Source organism: Macrobrachium rosenbergii, chromosome 51, assembly GCF_040412425.1.
Source record: "Macrobrachium rosenbergii isolate ZJJX-2024 chromosome 51, ASM4041242v1, whole genome shotgun sequence".
In the NCBI taxonomy this organism is placed as follows: domain Eukaryota; kingdom Metazoa; phylum Arthropoda; class Malacostraca; order Decapoda; family Palaemonidae; genus Macrobrachium; species Macrobrachium rosenbergii.
The window spans coordinates 48,997,670-49,018,571 of record NC_089791.1 but is presented as its reverse complement, the minus strand read 5'-3'; the positions used below and the strand labels follow the sequence as shown (position 1 = coordinate 49,018,571).

The following is a 20,902-nucleotide window of genomic DNA, read 5'->3' as shown; positions in this document are numbered from 1 at the left end:
TCCAACACTCTCTGCATCTTTTCTGGTCCCTCACAGATCAAAACTATATTAGCATAATCTAAGCCATGAAGTTTCCTGTTTTCTTCCCAGAGTATAGCTGCATCCATTTCTCTTTTAACCCTTCTCATAACGTAATCTACAACAGATTCAAAACAATAGAGGAGACAGAATGCCACCCTGAATCACACCAGACTTAACTTCAAATGGATAACTCAAACACCCATCAACCATCACTTTAGAAGATGTGCCGTCATGCATATTCATTACAACCCTCACAAACTTTTCCGGTATACCATAATGCCTCATTATTTTTCCCATAGTCCGTCTCGAAATACTATCAAAGGCCTTTTCAAAATCAACAAAACAAAGACTAAACAGTTCTCATTTCATTAGCTTGCTGCATTAAATGCCTAACTATGAAGATCTGATCACTTTCTAAAACTGGCCTGTTCATCCCTCCGAGTACCTTCAGCCACTGGCTCCAACCTATTCAACAATACTCTACAGAAAATTTTCAAGGTTACAGGTGACAAAGTGATTCCCCTCCAATTACCACACCTACTCAGATCTCCTTTCTTTGGAATTTTAGCAATCACACCATTCTTCCAACCTGATGGTATTATCCCCATCATCCATATCTCATTGCATATCTTCAAGACAAATACTAATCTATCCTCTTCCACTTTAAACATTTCTGGGAATAAACCATCCTCTCCTGGTGCCTTATAATTCTTTAACTGTTTTATTGCCTTAACTACTAATTCTAGCCTGATCTCACCTTCATCAACATTTAAATCTTCCTGAGCAGGTGGTATATCCTCTTCTGGGGGGACTGGTCTGTTAAGAACAGTCTCAAGTGCTCATTCCATCTATTTCTGATTTCAACACTTTTGGTCAATAAATTACCTTCCATATTCCTGGCTGGCATATCCTTATGCTTACCAGCACTGCCACTCAGCTCTCCAACTACTTTATATGCCACCCTTTGGCTCTGACCATCATTTTTATTCATTAATTTTTCAGTTTCTGCAACCTTTTCTAAACAGATCTTTTATCTCTTAGTTAGTCTTTTAACTTCTGAATCCAGACTCAAGTACTTCGTTCTTTCTAATTCACAATCTTCATCATTAACAAACTGCATCTCACTTCTCAATTTTGCCTCACCTCGCTTTTTGATCATATCCCATGTTTCCTCAGACATCCACATCTTTTTTCCTCATCTGAGTCTCCTTCTGATTGTACAAAGCTTTATTCACATCCCCCAACATCTCATCTACACTTCTTCCCTCCTCCAATGTTTCCAACACCAAAAACCTATTTCTGCATTCTATTCTAAATTTTTTCTTTTCCTCTTCTTCCCTGCTAAGCATATCAGTACTGTACCTATCAACAACAGGTTTTCCCTTCTTCTGACTTTTTAGTTTAAGTCGTATTTTTGCAGTTTACAAACAATACATTATACATAGTACCAATATCTACCACTGTATTCATATATAGGCTATGCATAAATATTATGAAATATGATTTTACAACAACACAAGCTCTCATACTAATACATTAATTATAAATGACCTTTAACTGTCCTGAACACATTCAGATGCAGAAAATAAAAAAATATTAAGATAAATGGATATGAATAAAAAATATTGTTGTGAAAGCATAATTTGCCATTGTAAACCTACTAATCAGGCTGGAGGAAAAAAGAACATCAGAACAGAATAAGGGGAAGTAGCTGCCAGATGTCCAGTGCCATAAAAAAAAATTATGGGAGTTGCCAATAAACTAAAGAAGGAGAGCTTCCACAAGTAGCAGATTTATGATGGAAGATTCCTCTAGCTATCAATGCTTCTATAAATAATGGATCTGCAATGGAAGATGAACTCATGGGAAAACACTCATCAAGCACATGTGGAATAAGTCCTCCTGGGCCTCTGTAGGCTCACAGGGCAGGTGCTGATCTCCTGTTTCTTAGGCTGATAGCCAGTGGGGAACAGGTCCCAATGCCCATGACACATGGCCAGTGTGTCACTGGGCCCACTGTTCAACTAATGAGTGGTATTCTAGGAAATACTAAATGTTGGATGAATCATGCTGATCTAAGTCGCTCCCCATGGAAATGACATGGACTGCTCCGTTGATAGGGCCTAAAAGCAAATCATATCTTATGAGTGATGCCATGAAGATGAAACTTATCAAGGGTGTTCTAATAATGCGAAGCACCATTCCAAGGATGGCAGAGAGCCCCAAATTATACTTCCAAGGTCATGTGGAATGAGATGACCAGTCTCATGGGCCTTAATCCAGTCCTTAGCAACATCCACTCTGGATGCAGTAGAATAAGCTCAATACTTCTTGTAACTAATAAGATATAGAATTTTTAAACACTGGTAAATTCTGACAAGTTGACTCTGATGCCTTATGTGCACATAAAATCACGCAATCAACTTTGACAAAACAGCGCACTAAACGTAACCATGTGATTGCCCCACCAAACCAATTCTGTCTTCCCTATGCATATACAGATGACTCTAACTGGTACAATTAATATCTTTTTCTCAACCCCTTTTTGCTTATTTTCAATCTCAATCCATCTCACCTGATGCCATTTATACAGACATTATAGGATTTCTGGATGGGCAGATAAAACAGGTTCACTTCAAAAGTGCAGACACATTAAATTCCAATCCCTTCAACAATACTTTGCTTTCTCCACATGTGGTTGTCAACTTGTAAATTGCACCACTCAGTTCTATGACATTTTGGCCTCAATAGTACATACTATTGTATCAAACCTTTCACAGCAAAAAAAATAATAAATAAATAAATAATCTAAGATAAGTCTGCCTGACAGCTGACTGATCATTTCAGATGTAACTTGAATTCCTCCTCTGAATAGCTGCTCCAGATTTATGAGCCATCAGCCATTGAAATATTTTCCTCAACCTTAGGAAAATTTTTCATACTGACAAACAAACGTTCGTTTGAAAGTTGAATATACAATGCTCTGTAAGGGGTATAGCCTGCAGACTGCTTTTAACCAAGTCCATTTGGTCTCTTTCCATCTTTTTATCCAACTTTAACTTAACTATCATGTTCCAATATTCACCTCTCTCATAAACAAACCTTTCAGGATCAGTTCTAAGTCCAGAAATGATTCAGTGGTCAAGTTACACATTTTACTATATAAGAAAAACAACAACCTTGAGTACACTGTAATCTTTGCTGTAGTATCAATAACTAGTAAACTATTTTTGGCCTTAGCCCAGATTGTTTGTTGACTATTATAATTACAAAGTAGTTTGACAAGACCACCACATTTCTAGACTCTAACAAGAGTTAAGCCAAAGAATTTATTTTTTAGGACAAAGTAAAGTTAAAGGATTTGGGCTTGCAGGTAGGTCAAACCTAAAATAACAGAGTAAATGGCAGAAAGAAATCTGCCTACGGGCTGAAGGGAACCTTCAATGCCATCTACAGTGTACCATCATGTAATGCTCACTGCATGCTAAGCCCCTTTGCAAGAATGTTTCCTTTATACTGTATACGGGTAAATATAACAATAATCAAATAGACAAGTATCTAACCTTCTAAAAACAAAAAAAATTTGGACATTTATTTTGAGACCCAGTATAAACAATCAACTATTTCTTCCCAAAAAATGCCATGATATTCTTTGTTCCTGCTGCTGACTTTGCAAGTGCTTTGGCTTTTGCTGTCTGAGGCATTTTATTCTGGAAAAGAAGGAACACAAATCAGCAACTGTTAATATATTACAATTGTATAAAAGCTACAGCATCACAATGAAATTATTTTCATGACATAAAACCTAAAAATGACTTCATCTGAAAAAACTTGTCACAAAAATATACAATTTTTGTTTACATGTTACAGATTTAGGAGCTTTTGCTACACTATACATTTTGGGGTCCAAGTGCTCCAAACTTGCATGTTTCTCAAGAAAAAGAAATCAATGAACACATATAAAATGTAAAAACTGTTACTCACTCTTCTGTCACAAACCCCATCTGGAGGTGTGAGCGAAGGCAGGAGGGGACACTGAAGATTATGACTATATGTTTGTATAAACATGTTTTATACAAAACCAATTAATCATAATTACTCCAAAGGATGGAACTGACAACAGAATGCTTGAGAATGTAAGAAATGAGGCAAGATGGAGACATGCTATACAGTAAGTGAAGAGCTCTACCATCAAGTGATGAAACTGATCTGTAGGCTATTACCTTAACACAGTAACTCAACAAGAAGTCATAAAGGCAAAACAGTCTGAGAAGACTAGCAGCATATCAGAATATAAATCCCAGTGACTCAGCTACCTAGAAAAGAGAACAGAGGCAGTTAATGGAGGATAGATACTCTGTAAACCCAGATGAAAAATCTAGGATCTCCAGCAACTCGTAATTCAACAGGTATGTCTCCTGATACATAGACCTGGACAGATCATTTGGATCATCTACATGGACTTGGATTGAGCCACTGTAAGGCTATGCAAAAGATTCTGGGCTGTGAACAGTCTGTTGAATGAGAGTAGATGGTCATAGAAGAACAGTTGTCCACCATCCAGCATTAATTCCTGAAGGTATAACAGGCTTCTATCAAAGGACCAAGCGTATTACCTCTATTAACAAACCTGAGTCCCATGACCAGATTAGCAGCAAAGCCATGATTTGACCAAAACCTATGAAAGTGATTGGGTTACTGACAGGTGAGTGGGCTGTACCTTTAACTGCACTGTTACTGAGCTCAAAAACCAAACCAGCTTTTGCTGAAGGTATACCTATATAAAAGGCAAAGATTTTAAACCTAACCAGGTTTTGCTGAAGTATACCTACATAAGTGACAAAGATTTTAAATCTGACATGTGAGTGAGAGAAACAGCGGTCCAAAGTTGGGAAACAGACTAAGCTTTCAAAAAGTGAGAGCATTAGGACATGTGACAGGAGATGAGAAGTCAGTCTGAGAAGTGCTAATAAATGCAATTAACAAGATGTACACTAGTGGGGAAAACCCAGAAAGTTGCCATTGAGAAAATGCATAGGGAATTCAAATCGAGTGCATAAGGTAGAAGACAATGGAGAGAACTAATTACATCTCTAATACCTTAAATGAACAGCCCAACATAAAAAAAACCCATAGTCCTGATTATGATGTATTTGTTATCGCTACTTTTTAATGTCAAACTCAACTGATGCTTACCTTTTCTCCTTCAACCTTTCCTTTAGAGTAATCTTCAATTGGTCCTTCCACTTTTTGCTTCTTTGACGGTGGTTCATTCTCAGTTCCTTTGGATGTTTTCTGCTTACTGGTAATTTCAGGCAATTTCAGATGTTTATGTAAGGCCTTTGACAGATCTTCTGAAAGGTAGTCTGCTATGATACCATGAGCTAATGCTTTGTAAGCCTCTGAGGATGAAAAACAATAGGTAACTAGTTTCCGTTCTTCATGCAAGAAGTTTCTTGCAGATTAGTAGTTTTAATAAAATATATATAATCTGTTAATAACTTGAAACACTAAATAACCCATTTGTAATTTGAAAAAATGTTTTTATAATAAAACCCATTTTCTACTAATCAACTGATAAAATAACCTTATTATATGCAAAGGGCTCCAAATCACAATAACACGACAGATCTTGAAAGAAGCCATAATGCACATGTCTAGATCACGCTTCACTGGTCTGGATGGTAGGGTGCCAAACCTCAGTGCTAATTTCCATCTCAAGAGTGTGGGGAAGGGTGGAACACAAATGAAGTTTGTAGACACCGAGTTTGTAGGAAAAAATGTTTCATGTACATATACTGTCTTTATGAAGTCACTAAACATGAAATAGCCTGAATTGTAATTTAGGAGGGAGGGCAATGAAAAGATGCCATGGAAAAGGAGAGCAGAATATGATGAAAGAAGTCCAATCACTCACTATTGATGGGCAGTAGAATGATAATGGATCTATCCTGATGGGCAGTAGAATGATAATGGATCTTTCCAAATAAGTAAAGGATCTGGGATGGCAGACATCCTATAATTCCAAAACACCACACTCACCAATTACATATAACATAAAGGCAAGTATTCCAGGGATAAGCACACCATGTGTGCCAGAACTATGAGGGATAAGATCATGAACAGGATGTGGATAATTAACTCAGGTCAATCCTAACTGACAAAACATGATCAACTCTGACACTTGGATTCAAAAACAAATCAAGACACTTGTGTGTAGCATCACATGTACAATCTTGCAATATCTGAAGCACACTGGTAACAAGCCAAGCTGGGTCTGGCTGAAGAGAACAGTACAGTAGTAGTCAGGCATTTGGTGACGATGTGAACAGATCCAGCAAAGGCATCCCCCAAACTTGGCAAAGGATCTTAAAAGACATCCATATAATTTGACCATTCCACAAGAAATATCTGATGAGTCTAGCTGAGTGTGTCTGCCAAGATGCTGTAGGGCCCCAATTGGGCCCTTTGGGCATCCGCCTGCCAAAACAAGATCAACTTTCACCAGAAAACACAAGCTCAAGATGATCGGCTGAAGCTGTTTGTCATGTATTTTAAGAAGTAATAGTAGACCATGTGTAAAACCAAAACCATTTCTATGTAAAAAAATACAACTGGCTGGAAATCTGTCTTTCTTGCTCTAAGGTTAGGTACTACTTTTCTGCTTGCTAAAGTTTATGTCTTGTCAGAAATTTGTGAAAATAAATGAGTAAGTACCAAGATGCTGCATCTTACTCATCCTTTATTTACTCTGGTGACCCGAAGATAACCGACACAGCCAGCCCAACCAACGACAGCGCCACGGCAGCATCCATCTGCCTGCCTCCATTCACAACGCACAACCCAGAGGCCTGGTTTTTCAGAGCAAAGGCCATCTTCAGATCCAAGATATCACAGCAACATCATGCAAAGCCGACGCCATCCTAGAGTTCCTGCCGGACGACGTATTCGAGCAAATCGCACAATGGCTAGCCAAACAACAGACCCCCGTCACGTACGAGACACTAAGAACACAACTGAGGTTTTCTTTCAGCAAGCCCCCTGTCCTCAGGGCTAGGAAATTCCTAGACATTGTAGTTCTTCCTTGGGCGAGTGGCTTCCGTTCTTAGCTAGCACTCTGCTGGCCGTGAGTTCGAATCTCTGACCGGCCAGTGAAGAATAAGAGGAATTTATTTCTTATGATAGAAATTCATTTCTTGCTTTAATGTGGTTCGGATTCCACAATAAGCTGAAGGTCCCGTTGCTAGGTAACCAATTGGTTCTTAGCCAAGTAAAATAAATCTAATCCTTCGGGCCAGCGCTAGGAGATCTGTTAATCAGCTCAGTGGTCTGGTTAAACTAAGGTATACTTAACAAAAATCTAGAGCAGTTAATAACAGTTCCCACTGCAGACGGTCAACCAGAAACAATGTTAGATCTGGTGAAAGAAGTCCTCCTAACGAAGCTGCCTCGCTGAACAGTCGCCACAATACCCGCGCATCCACAATGCCCCTCAACAAGTCTCTGAGAACAGCGGGCACAGTGCATCTGACCCTGACATCTTTGGAACCCTCTCAACCTCCTGTAGCAGCAGCCACCCCTGAACCACAGCATCAAAGCAGGCAGATGAACACAGCAAGCCAGAGGACCTTGCCACTCCCAACACTAGAGGGAGAACAAACCCAGACACAAAACCAAAAAAGAAGAGCATCCAAAGGGCCATGTTTCCTTCCCTGGAAATCTGGGAGTGCAGCCTGAAAATGTGAAAACAGCTGCCTGCTATCAAAAACCTTGCAGGAGGGTCACAGCAGTGGCCCAAACAATTAACCGTCACTGACGGGCAGACTGGCTGCCTTGTAAGAGGAAAGTTAATCTGCCTTTCGGTGTCTTTTTTCCAGGTACAGACAAAAACACTCAAAGTGTTTTTACATCTCTGATGAGACCTCAAAGTGTTTTTACATCTCTGACGAGACATCAAACACATAATTCCTCGATGACACGGGTGCATGCAAATCGTTCTTGCCAGCCAACCTACAAGAACGCCTCAACCCCACCCCCAACACTCTCCAGGTATCCACTGCCAGCGGTGCCCCACTCAAGATTTATGGAAGCTGAACAATGAACTATCATTCAGCTGCAAACCATACACCTGGAAATTCATCACGGCAGACGTTACAGTCCCACTATTCGGAGCAGATTTCCTGAAGGCCATCGACATGCTAGTGGATGTAGCCAGACACCAGTTGGTTCCAAGAGACGGCCTGATGCTCCCATCACTCCAAAACCAGCAGCAAAGAACAAGGTACCAGAGATCCATCAACTCCTTCAGGAATTCCCTGAAATATTTCAAGACACCCTCTAGCATGACCTTACAGCCCCACAAAGCATGTCAAACACCACATCACCGAGAACCCCACCGGGTCCACGCACGCTTCAGTCGTTTGGCCCCGGACATATTGGCATATGCCAAACAATTATTCTATGACATGGAACAGGCAGGAATTGCCAGAAAACCTCCAGCCCATGGGCACCCTCCACATAGTACCTAAAGCAGAAGGTACATGGTGGCCCTGCGATGACAACAGACAGCTCAACATCAAGATGGTACCAGACAGGTACCCCCTGCCTAACATTGTCGACATAATGAACCAGTTGGAAGGAGCCAGAGTATTTACAAAAATCGACCTCCTGATGGGGTACTACCAGGTCCCAGTAGCAAAAGAAGACATAAAAAAACAGCCATCATCACCCCCCTTCCGGATATATGCTTTCAACTACAGTAAACCCCCCATATTCATGGGGGATGTGTACCGCAACCCCCGCGAATAGCTAAAATCCGCGAATACTTAAAACCCCTCTAAAAATGCTTATACCTGAGTATTTTAATAGTTTTATCACAAAAAGTGCATTTAGTCATGCCAATGATATGAAAATACAGTAATTAGTGGATATTTCTCAGTGAAAAATACTGCGAATGGGAGAATTTTCCAAGAAAAATGGGTAGATATGTTCCACAGAGAAATCCGCGAATACGTGAGTCCGTGAATCTTGAGAACGCGAATCCAGGGGGTTTACTGTACAGCTGTTTCAGCCTCCAAAATGCAGGAATGACTTTCCAGCGACTTATGGACAAAATTCTGGGAAAATCACCCTGCTGCATCGTCTATGTCAACGACATTCTAATTTTCAGTCCCAGCTACAAACAGTGCATCAAGGACGTAAGGCAAGTCCTACAGAAACTAAAAGAAAACGGACTAGTAGTCTGATAAGATAAATGTGAATGGGCCCAAAGCACAGTAAAATTTCTGCCAAGATGTTGTAGGGCCCCAATTGGGCCCTCAGGGCATCCGCCTGCCAAAACAAGATCACCAACTTTCACCAGAAAACACAGGCCCAAGACAATCGGCTGAAGCTATCTTTTTCATGTATTTTCCGAAGTAATAGTAGATCATATGTAAAACCAAAACCATTTTTAAATATAAAATATAAAATTTTTAAATATAAAAAATTATTAAATGTTTTCCAGGTGTGAGAAAACACACCTGACTGGAAATTTATGCCTTTCTTGCTCTACGGTTAGGTATTACTTTTCCGCTCACGGAAGTTTATGTCTTGTCAGAAATTTGTGACAATAAATGAGTAAGTACTGAGATGCTGCCTCAAGCTCATCCTGCATCTACAATGCTGTGAATTCCCATAATAAATTTTGGTAAACTGGTGACCTCATGTGGTTCTGCCTAACCTAGGGATTTTATTGCCATCACACAAAGAGAATCTTTTCCCCCCTAATTTCTACAGTATACAATGGTGGTGATGTTTAGCCATGACCCTCATGCAACGACCCTACAAAGTCAAATGCTTGGAGGCTTGGATGAAGACCTAGACATATAAAATTTCAGGTAGAAACTGTAAAAGACAGATTGGAGTGGAAAAAACTTATTTTACATGGAACCTACAAGAGGAAAAATTAACATAATATTAGAATTAGAATATGATATTTTCATAATAAAATTAAGTTTCATATATACTTACCAAGTAATCGCATAGCCATAGTTTTAACCTCGCGCAGCAGCCGTTTATTTAAAAATTGTGGTAGCACCTTGTTGTGTTGGGGGCAGATGTGTTGGAAGTCTCTCTCGCATTTTTTACCAAATAAGAAGGGCTTTTCGCTCTTGGTGATTATATCTTTCATGGAAGGCAATGTGTTAATAGTGTCTCTATATAATACCGGGAGCCTAAGCTGGTTAGTGTTGTGTAATTGCAGATATATTAATCTACGTTCTGCCCCAATCAGTGTCTTCGGAATTTTTCAAGTTTCAACTTCTCGAAGCCTATTGGCCCTGGGAAATGGGTAATAGAGTGCTGTGTATATGTTAGTGCTTGGCCCCTCCCTTTACCACAAAAATGTCATCTGACCAACCTGGCACCTAACGATACCTGTGCCACACACACAAGTTCTGTACTCGCGAACAATTGTCTTTATTTTATCCAATACCAATCGAACCGTTCCAATGTCGAGTGTACTATACAATCTGTCAGTGCAGTCTTCTCCGAAGAGGAAATTAAATCTGCATATACAAAATGCAAGGACCTGATACCAGACACCATTCTCCGGGAGCGACTCACGAAAAGCCTATCCTCTCTCAAGAAGGTATCATATATCACTAAGTGGCTAAGGACCTGCTCGGTGGAAATCTATGCTGATGACCCTTACAATCTGCCTCCAAAGGGGCCTGCTAATCTAAGCCTACCTGCAGTGTACCATACGACAGAAAATGCCTTTCTAAAAGCAAAATCCCTCTCAGAAAAAATTGACAAAACCTCAAAAAAAATTAAGGAAGCACAAGACAAATTTTCACAGATCTGGGATGTGATCAAAGGATTACAGGAATCACTCGACAGTCTTAAAACTGTGGAAACAAATGGCAACCTTTCACGGATCTGGGATGCGATCAAAGGAGTGCAGGAATCATTAGACAATCGCACAGCAAGCCACCAGACTCCTTTGAATGAGGCATCTATTATTTCCTCGCCTCCCAACAACACGAGAGAAGTGAGGGTGTGACGCGAAGTCGAGGTGGCCATATCCTCCCATGAGGGAACTGCCCTCTCTCCCTCGGATGAAGCGCCCACACCACCTGTAGACCTATCGGAGAGGACTGACGAACGCCCAACCTCCCCTCCCTTCCCAGCGCCTCTGGTGGAGATAGATCTTCAGTGACGATCACCAGCCCTGGTGAGTCTTCGACCCTATCTCTCCCCACAAAAACCCCCCGTCATGGATGAAGATGTGATTGATCATGAGGGGACTAGGGGCTGGCAGACACAAACAAGTAGAAAAAAGAAAAGAACGTCTCAAGTGTCCGCTGAACTGAAGCCCAGCATTCATGAATCACTTCGCCCGAAACCTGAGAGGAGATGTCACGTTGTGATTCACAATTTACGGTCATCGGTGATGCTAGATGCCACAGTAGAGAGCGTCAAGTTTCTCAAGGGCTCCGACCCCCTTATCTCCCACGAACTCCCATGCAAAATTAAACATAAAGTGGCCTACAGGATTACATGCCTATTTCACCACCTTGATGTTCTTAAAGGCGAGAATTTTGGTCCTAACATAAAAGTCTCAAGATACAACCTAATCCGGAGCCAACATCCCGCAGGGGAACTTACTGACACCCCAAGTAGGGGTTCAGGCACAGACTCGCCTTCTACCACAAGTGCCAGCCATCCTCCCAAGCCAAGTGAATGCCCACCCCCAACTGGCCAATCTCCCATCCACCCAAATGATCAACTCATTCATTTCCCATCTTTGTGAGCTGCCATGGATACACTAGATATAATCTCTTGGAATATTTTTGGACTCAAGCAGAACATTCCTCCATTAAACATGTTCTGCAAAAACTTCAAAGGCATCATTGCATTGCAAGAAACACTCCTCTGGCCTCAAGACCCTGCCAACTGCGATTCAGTGCATGAAGACTTCAGAGCTTTCTCGACCTCATAGATGCAAGTTACAGATCACGGTCACCCGAAAGGGGGCCTTTCTTTCTTGTGGCACAAATCGTTAGACAATATGGTGAATGTGTTGACCTATAGGAGTGATAGATTGCTGGGGCTTCAAGTGACAGTAGGGGACTCTAAGATCCTAATAAAAAATGTTTATATGCACTGGGAAAAGAATGATAATTTTGATCAGTACTGCATGATCCTAGGTGAGTTACACAGCATTATTCACGACTCTACTGCTGATCATATTTGTATAATTGGGGGCCTTAATTCTCACCCCAAAAAGCAGTTTTATAATGAACTTACTTGCTTCTGTCAAAATCACGCTCTCCGAATTTGTGATGTAATACTCCTCCCTTCCTCCTCCTATACCTATGTACAAGACAGAACAGACACAGTTACAACCTCCTGGCTGGACCACTGCATCACGTCCCCTCAACTTCATGATTCTATTGTGACCTGCAACTTTTGCTACAATCTTGCAATGGGCTATGATCACATCCCCTTGCAAGGTGTTATTCGGTACCCCATCCCTCCCTAGTGTGAACCCCCTAACTGATCACCCACCTGCTGTTAACTGGGATTTTAAAAGCCAACAGAAAACCAGATCCTTTACGGAAACCACAGAAACCAGGCTGCGGTCAATAGCTCAACCGGCAGACGCCTTACTGTGCACTAACCCAAAATGTAGAAACGATCATCACAGGAGAGATCTGAAAGAATTCTATTCTCATATAATTTCCGCAATGCTCGCCTCCGGCAATACCTTTAGATCTCGTCAAGGCAACTCTCGTAATATACCTGGATGGAATTACTTGGTTAAAGATCTTTATATACATTCACAAGAAATGTTTCTGCTGTGGAGGCAAAATGGTAGCCTGAGGGAAGGACACTTTGCACTGCTAATGAGGCAGGCGAGAGCGCAGTTCAAACTTGCCCTTAAGCATTGCAGACTGAATGAAAAGTAACTAAGAGCTGATGCAATGTCTAGAAAATTAGAATCTGGCGATTATCCCCGTCTTTGGAAGGACATTCAGTCCCTCAATCTCAAAACTAAAAGGCTATCGCACAGAGTTGGAGAAGCCGTCAGTGACGATGGCTATTGCAAGAATGTGGGGCGATCACTTCAGCACTGTCCTGAATTGTGTAAACGATCAAGACTCCCGCAGGGATGTAAATAACTTCCTTACTGATAATATTCAGTTTCATTTCGCTGATCGTATTATGCCAGATAACATCAGCGATGACATAAACAACCTACCTAATAATAAATTGCCCGGCTGCGATGGTCTGCCTGCTGAAGCTTTCAAATTCTGCCATCTGATAATTTACATTTTGCTAGCTGCTCTGTTCAATGTGTGAATAATTCACCAGTTTCTCCCGGACTCCCTACTCTTAGTTTACTTAAAAAACAAGGATGCAGCTGACCATGGCAATTATCGCCCGATTGCAATTACTACAATTGCGTCAAAGATACTCGAGTCTGTTCTTCTAGTGAGGCTTCTCCCCTTTCTACACACTACTGACAACCAGTTCGGCTTTAAAGCAAACCACTCAACCGACACCTACATCTACATCCTGAAATAATTGCTGAACTATTATCTATCATCAGCCCCTCCTGTTTTCCTATGTTTTGTAGATGTGAGAAAAGCATTTGACAGAGTAAACTACCTGAAGCTGCACAAATGAGGCACACCTCTATATCTAATTGGCATTTTATGTTGTTGGTTCTCCACACAGCAATTCTGTGTCAAATGGGGTAACATACTGTTGTACACCTTCGGCTCCCTAAACGGGCTCCGGCAAGGGGGCATTCTCTCTCCATACCTGTTTAACGCATACACAGATGCTCTGAATGTCAAACTGAACTCACTCCCAATTGGATGCACTATCAACGAAACAACAATAGACAACCTCTGTTATGCTGATGACATGGTTCTGATTTCCCCATCAGTGCAAGGTCTCCAGCGACTCACTGACACTTGCTGCCAATATGCAGAGGAATTTGATATCCTATACAACGAAACCAAGACCCAGTGTATGTTACTGCTCCCGAGATCGCTAAGCACATTGCAGAACCACTAACTTTCCTTGGAAATCATCGTCTTGAATTCGTGCATGAATTTCCGTATTTGGGCCACATTATCACGGACGACCTAAAAGATACGGCAGACATAGGGCAGAGGCATTGTAAACTATGTGCAACTGGCAACATGATTGCAAGGAGGTTTGCCTTCTGTCACTGACAAACGAAAATGCTGCTCTTCCGCTCGTACTGCTACAGTATATATGGGTGTTCCCTTTGGACGAACTATACCTGAGAGACCATGAGACCTATCACTGTTGTTAATAATGACATTCTGAGACGCTTCACAAACACACCTCGCTATCACTCAGCCATGCAGATGTTCACAGAAAACCACCTGGATAATTTGAAAATCATTATGAGGTGAACAATGTTCAGTCTGATCACCCGACTGAGAAACAGCAGCAATTCGCTCAAACAAAGCATCCTAGGCAGTGAGGCAAGAAGAAGATCTAAATTGTGGAAAAGATGGAATAATGAGGTGTATGTTTCTTGAATGACTTATTCTCTATTTTTGCAATTATAAAATGTCATCTCCAGAATCTGTTGTTGTTATTATTATTATATTTCTCTGTTTCTTGTTATTTTTTGTATTTTTACTTCTTATTATTACTGTGATTAATATCACTGTAGAGTTTTGCAATTTTCAATATTCGTATTTAACCTTCTGGACCTGACTTCTGTAACCACCTAAGGTCCCTAGATGGAAATTAATCGTCTGCAATCTGTATTTTTTTATTGTTGTCATTTTCAATTTTTTTTCTATTATTCTCCACACAGTTACTATCATTACCGTTATTATGAATTCTATTTTTTTCTACTTCTTCAGCAACTATGTGGATACTGTCGATAATTATTTTTAGCATGTTACCTTATGTATCTAGATTGTGTGCAATTGTATTTGTATATTCCATGTATATGGCCCTGAGCCAAAATAAAACTTATTATTATTGTTATCATAATAAGCGTAGGTGACAAGCCCTGCCCACTCAACAGGTAATGTTGGAACAACGCAGCCGGTAACATCACTCTGTGCACTTATTAGGATGACTAGTATTGACACAATGCTTGTAGTTCCTTACCTGGTAAGAGAGCTACTGCAAGTGAACACTGCCTCTGGTTGGTGCACATCTTAACCTGTGGCGGCATGGCGGTTGAGCCAAGGGTCGCCTCTACATATGTGGGAGTCTTGCAACGGCAGGTAGGCCTGATCGCTGACAAGACATATATAACATGTGCCCTTGCCCTGGGTGCAGCACCAATAAAACAAACAACCAGACAATGCTGTCACCTACACTGACAAAAAACCACTACCCATCCACTAAGACTAGTGGGCACTCCAGGTACAAAGTACCTCCAGGCTCCCCAATAACTCAACATCTTTACGTCAAGGGTAAGACGGAGAGGAGAGAAAGAATGCTCCCTATGCTTCCTCCCCAAATACCATGCCAGCCACCGATAATGGCCCCAGGGTACTGCAATTCTCAAAGATTGTTTTGACTTCTTTTAAGTAGTGAGATGCGAAAATCAATTTGCACCTCCAAAAGGTCAATTGAAGAATGGACAAGAGGGACAAATTATGCTTGAAAGCGAGAGAGGTAGCGACTGCTCGGACTTCATGTCCCTTGGGAAGAACAACAAAGCATTCTTCGAAAGAGGGCGAGAAGGATTCTTGACAGAACACCAGAGGTTGCTGGATGGTCCTCTGATCTTCTTAGTCCTTTGCAGATAATACCTTAGGGCTCTAATGGGGCAAAGAACCCTTTCCTCTTCCTCCAGCCCAGGATTTCCATTAAACTCTTAAGGTGGAAGGAATGAGGCCACGGCTTGGATGGGTCCTTGTTCTTGGTGAGGAAACCTAGGGTAAAAGAGCACACTGCATCTCCTTGGAAGAAGCCTACCCTGTTGTCAATTAGCTTGCAGTTCAATTTCAAGCTTTACAGTTGCCAAAGCTACGAGGAAGAGTGTATTCCGAGTGAGGTCCTTTAGGGATGTGGGACTGAGGGGCTCGAAAGGAGGGCCTATAAGCCACTTGAGCACGACATCTAGGTTCCAGGAAACAGATCAGCCTTCTGTTTAGAAGTGTCGAATGACTTAATGAGGTCATTAAGATCTGGGTTTGAGGACAGGTCCAGACCTCTAGAGGTCTTCAAACAGAGGAGGAAATCTGCTATTTGTGTTAAAAGATGTCTCACAAGACAAGACGTTATGTCTGAGACACCATCTTTGAAAAACTGCTGACTTCACTTGGTAGACCTCACTAGAAGACTGTTGTCTGCATCTCGCAATAACTTCTGCAGCTGCTCTTGAAAAGCCTTTTGCTCTGACAAGCTTCCTGACAGTCTGAAGCCTGTCAGTGCAAGAGTGGACAACCTTTGGTGAAATCTCTTGAAGTGAGGTTGTTTGAATAGCCACAGTTTTTGGGGAAGTAGCCTTAGGAAGCTGAAGAAGGTCCTAGAAACACTCCTTCATGGGCCAAAACGGGGCTACAAGGGTCATTGAGATGTTGTGATGCACGACGAACTTGTTCAGCACTTCCCTCACCATGCTGAAGGGAGGGAAAGCATACAGATCCAGACCTGACCAGTCCTGAAGCATGGCATCTGTTACCCATGCCAGGGGATCCAGGGCTGGAGAGCAGAAGAGAGGAAGATGATGGTTTCTTGAAGTGGCAAACAGGTCCACTCAGTGGGAAGGACCTGCTTCCAATGGCAGAGAAAAGGAATGATTGCTTCCCTGCTTCTGGATATACGACAATGCGGTGCTGTCCGCATGGACTACCAGTCTTGTCGTAGATCATGGTCGAGAAGCACTGAAGGCCTAGATGAATGGCCTTTAACTTCTGACGTTGATATGAAGGTTCCATTCTTGTGGGGACCATGTCCCGGAACTTCCTGACTTTCCAGGTGGGCTCCCCAGCCTAGATCCGAGGCGTCTGAGAGAAAATCTATGTTAGGGCTCAGAAGAGGAGACTTTCCCTGTGAAAGTCTTCCTTAGGACAGCCACCATTCGAGGTCTAATTTGATTTCCTGAGTGATGGGAAACATGACAGAGTCCGGTTGGGTTTTCCTGTCCCAGTTGGCTTTTAGGCAGAACTGGAGGACTCTCATGTGGAGTCTGCCCAGCTTGATGAACATCTCTATAGATGCTAGAGTCCCTAACAGGCTCATCCATTGATGGGCCGAACAAGTCGAGAGGGCGAGGAAACTGTGGATCATCTTGAGGCAGATGGCGATTCTTTTGGGGGACGGAAAAACCCAAAAAGTCTGAGAATTGAGAATCATCCCCAAATAGAGAATCTCTAGTGTCGGGGCTAATTGGGACTTTTGGAGATTTACGAGTACTGTGTTCCTAGTTCCTGAGTAAGGCAAAGAATGGTCTTTAAGTCCTTTGTGCACTTCTCCTTCGAAGGGGATCGAAGAAGCCAGTCGTCCAGGCAAGGGCTGATGCCGATCAGATGAAGCCATTTTGCTAAGGGGAGAGGACTCAAGTAAACACTTGAGGTGCCATGGAGAGACCGAAGCAAGAGAGCCAGAAATTGAAATACTTTGCCCTGGAAGAAGAACCTGAGATATATCCTGGAGTCTGGATGGATGGGGATATGGAGGTATGTGTCTTGCATATCCAACATTATCATCCAGTCGCCTGGGTGAATGGGTATGACAGACTGGTTCGTCTCCATCTTGAACTCTGTTTTCCTTATGAAGAGATTGAGGGCGCTTAAAATGAGGACTGGTCTCCAACCCCGACACTTTGGGGACTATAAACAGATGATTGTAGAAGCCCTCTGTGCAGGTGTCTCTGACTTCTTCTATGGCTCTGTTCAGAAGGAGAGGAGATACTTCCTTCAAAAGGGCCGAATGCTTCTCTGAACCCTGTGAGTAGGCCGTCAAGACGATGGGAGAAGTGGCTACAGGAGGTTTCTTCATGAAGGGGATGGAGTACCCCTCCTTCAGAATCTTGACGATCCACCGGTCTGCTCCTCTGTGACTCCACTTCTCCCAAAAATGAAGTCTGGCTCCTACTGGGACACGAAGGACTTCTTGCTCACTAATTAGGTACAGCCTTGGAAGAGCTTCCCTTGTAGCTCTGGCTGGGAACCAGACATTGGAGCGATGCCTGGGTTGCGACTTGGGCTTGCTTCCACGAAAGGGATGTTGTTGAAGTGGAGAACGTCTTAGGCACAAACGACGACGACAAAATCTTGGGGCACTTGAAAGACTGTGCTAAGAGGTCTTGAGTTGATTTCTTCTGAAGGCCAAAGCAATTTCTTCTACTATCGACTGAGGGAAAAGTGAAGCGAATCTAGAGATGAATATAATAACCCCAACCTCTGTGACTCCTCTGGTGGTGGTGAAGAACCATAGTTCTCTTTTCTTCAGAACCTTGAAAGAGAACAGGGCCACAAGTTCTCAAGAGCCATCCCTGATGGCTTTGTCAGTGCATGACAGAACTCCGAACAAATCTGTCGCGAGGTGCTGATCCATGCCCTTGTGGTCATTGATCTTCTAGGCAAGCGCTCCTACAGTCCAGTCAAGGAAGCTAAAAACCTCTAAAACCTTGAAGAGGCTCTTAACTAGGTGGTCCAGCTCTGCCAAAGAGAACATAATCTTCACCAAAGTGAAGGCCAAGCAACGGGAAGAATTGATGAGGCTGGAGAAGTCCCCTTGGGAGGAGGCAGCGACTCCCAAAGAGGGGGCTTCCCCGGTTGCGTATGACGGGTATCTCCTCTTAACCAGACGAGAGCGCCAGTCTCCAATTTCCTTGATCACCTCTTTAGACGACGAGGAAAAGACCATCTTGGGAACCGCGGAGCTATCTTCTGGGAGGTTCCTCATCAGGAAGGAAGAAGCAAGCGAGACTAGGGCAGCTGGAGCGAAAAACGACAGGCACCTCGCCAACAGGTAGCGAAGGAGAGCTGCATATGCCGAGGGAGGAGCAGGGTCTTGGTTGAACTCTTCTTCTTTGAAGTGATTGGAGATGGGGACAAGTCATGAGCAGGCTTGGAGGTGGGAGCTTTCTTGAGGACGCTCATGATTTCTGACAACTGTTGCCTGATGGGCACCAAAGAAGGTTCATCTTGTTCAAAGGTGGGCGCTTGGTGCTCAGGAGAAGTAGACAGGTGATGACAGGTTGGTGGTGGGCGCTCGGGAGCTGGCACTGGGTGCTTGGGAAGAGACGGGCGCCTGAAGTGGTCCTTTCAGCACTTGAGATCCAAAGAAGGGAGCTCAGCAGAAGGGCATTCTGTAGAGAATACTTCTGGTGAATCCCATGGGTGAGAAGGAAGTTGTGCTGGAGCAAAGATGGAATTTGTCCACAGCGTAGCTGCAGGAAGGCTGTGGACTGCGAAGTACCTACTTGTACCGCTTAACCAGCAGCAGAGAAAAGCGACTGACGTCGTCCACATGCCTCTTCAAGTGCATGTGGTGCCTGGAACTGGAATCAGAATCCGAACTTGACGACAAACAACGCACATCTAGAGACAGGCCTTTCTAACAGCCGTCTATTGACACCTGGGTTTGTGCAACAGGCTTGACTGAGGGGGCAATTACCTGTGGACAAACCCCACCAGACTCCCCTGGGCCTCCGGTATGTCTTCTCCCCAGACTCCCTTGGACTCCAGTATGTCTTCTCCCAGGTTCAGGGGAGCAGGACAGTGACCTTCGTCTGGGAGAGCCAGCAGGACAGGCAGCCACATCCTCCACTTGCACTTCACAGAACACTTAGTCCATTAGGACTTTCAGGGAGGCCTCTATCTCAGACACAGTATGCACTACCAGGTTTAGCTTCTTATCAAACCTGGATTCAAGGCTGGCAATGGCATTGGGGTCAGAAGCATGGGAGCTGGGCAAGGAAGTGGGTTGATAGTAGGAGGGCTTGGAATAGGAGAAGAAGGAATAGCAGGACTAAGATCTGTCTTAGGCTTAGGGGAAGAATCTAGGCTAACTGAAGCCCTACGTTCAGCCCTAGAGGCCATCTTTCTCTTCCTATCCCTATCAAGCTTACTTAGGCGAGAATCATGAACCCTCCTCCTTCTCTCATTCCAATCCTTGCACTCATCACAAGTATTCTCCTTAGAACACACTTGCCCTCTACAATTACTGCACCTACTGTGCAAATCATAACATACCTTAAGCAAACTAGTTTTACATCCTTTGATGCAATAGCTAACACTAGAAGCACTCGAATCAGACATATCTAAATCCGAAAAGCTAACAAAAGCTCAGAAAAGCAAACAAAAGCTTGAAGACTACACAAAAGCAACAACACTTCACCAAAATCCAGTGAGAAACAACCAAAAACCAGCGAAAAAAGCTGCAGCAGACACGTGTTGATCGTGTGAGGAGGCAAAACAGAACGACGTTACTGGCTGCGTTGTTCTAACATCACCTGTTGAGTGGGCGGGGCTTGTCACCTACGCTATCAAAGTGCTACCTCGAGTTTTAAATAAAAGGCTACTGTGCAATTAAAACTATGGCTATGTAATTATTTGGTAAGTTACTTATATAAAAATAAGATTTAGGTGAAAGCCAAGCGCTGGGACCCATGAGGTTATTCAGCACTGAAAATGAAATCAAGAGTAAAAGGGTTTAAAATGTGACAGGAAGAAAACCTTGCAGTTGCACTACGAAACAATTGTTAGGAGGGAGTGGAAAGTAACATGGAAGACAGATACTATAACATGTACAGAGGTACAGAAAGAGGAATGAAAGAGGTTGCAGCTAGGGGGCCAAAGGGACGCTGCCAAGAACCTAAAGTAATGCCAACAAGTGCACCGCATGAGGTGTGCTGACAACATTGCCTCCCTAC

At 42.8% G+C, this 20,902-nt stretch overlaps 1 protein-coding gene across 2 annotated transcripts in view; it reads right to left on the bottom strand.

Annotated features, from left to right (window-relative positions):
* Positions 1–522: 522 nt before the first annotated feature.
* The window catches only part of LOC136833383 (ribonuclease H2 subunit B), a 93,678-nt gene continuing 73,298 nt past the window's right edge, over positions 523–20,902 (bottom strand). The window contains exons 6-7 of one of the 2 annotated variants that reach the window (XM_067095442.1): positions 5,218–5,423; positions 523–3,731 (exon numbers count right to left, since the gene is read on the bottom strand). In XM_067095442.1, coding sequence (XP_066951543.1) covers positions 3,642–3,731; positions 5,218–5,423 — 296 coding nt within the window. In that variant the 3' untranslated portion in view covers positions 523–3,641. The remainder of the gene's footprint in view (positions 3,732–5,217; positions 5,424–20,902) is intronic. The other variant, XM_067095443.1, reaches the window with a different exon arrangement.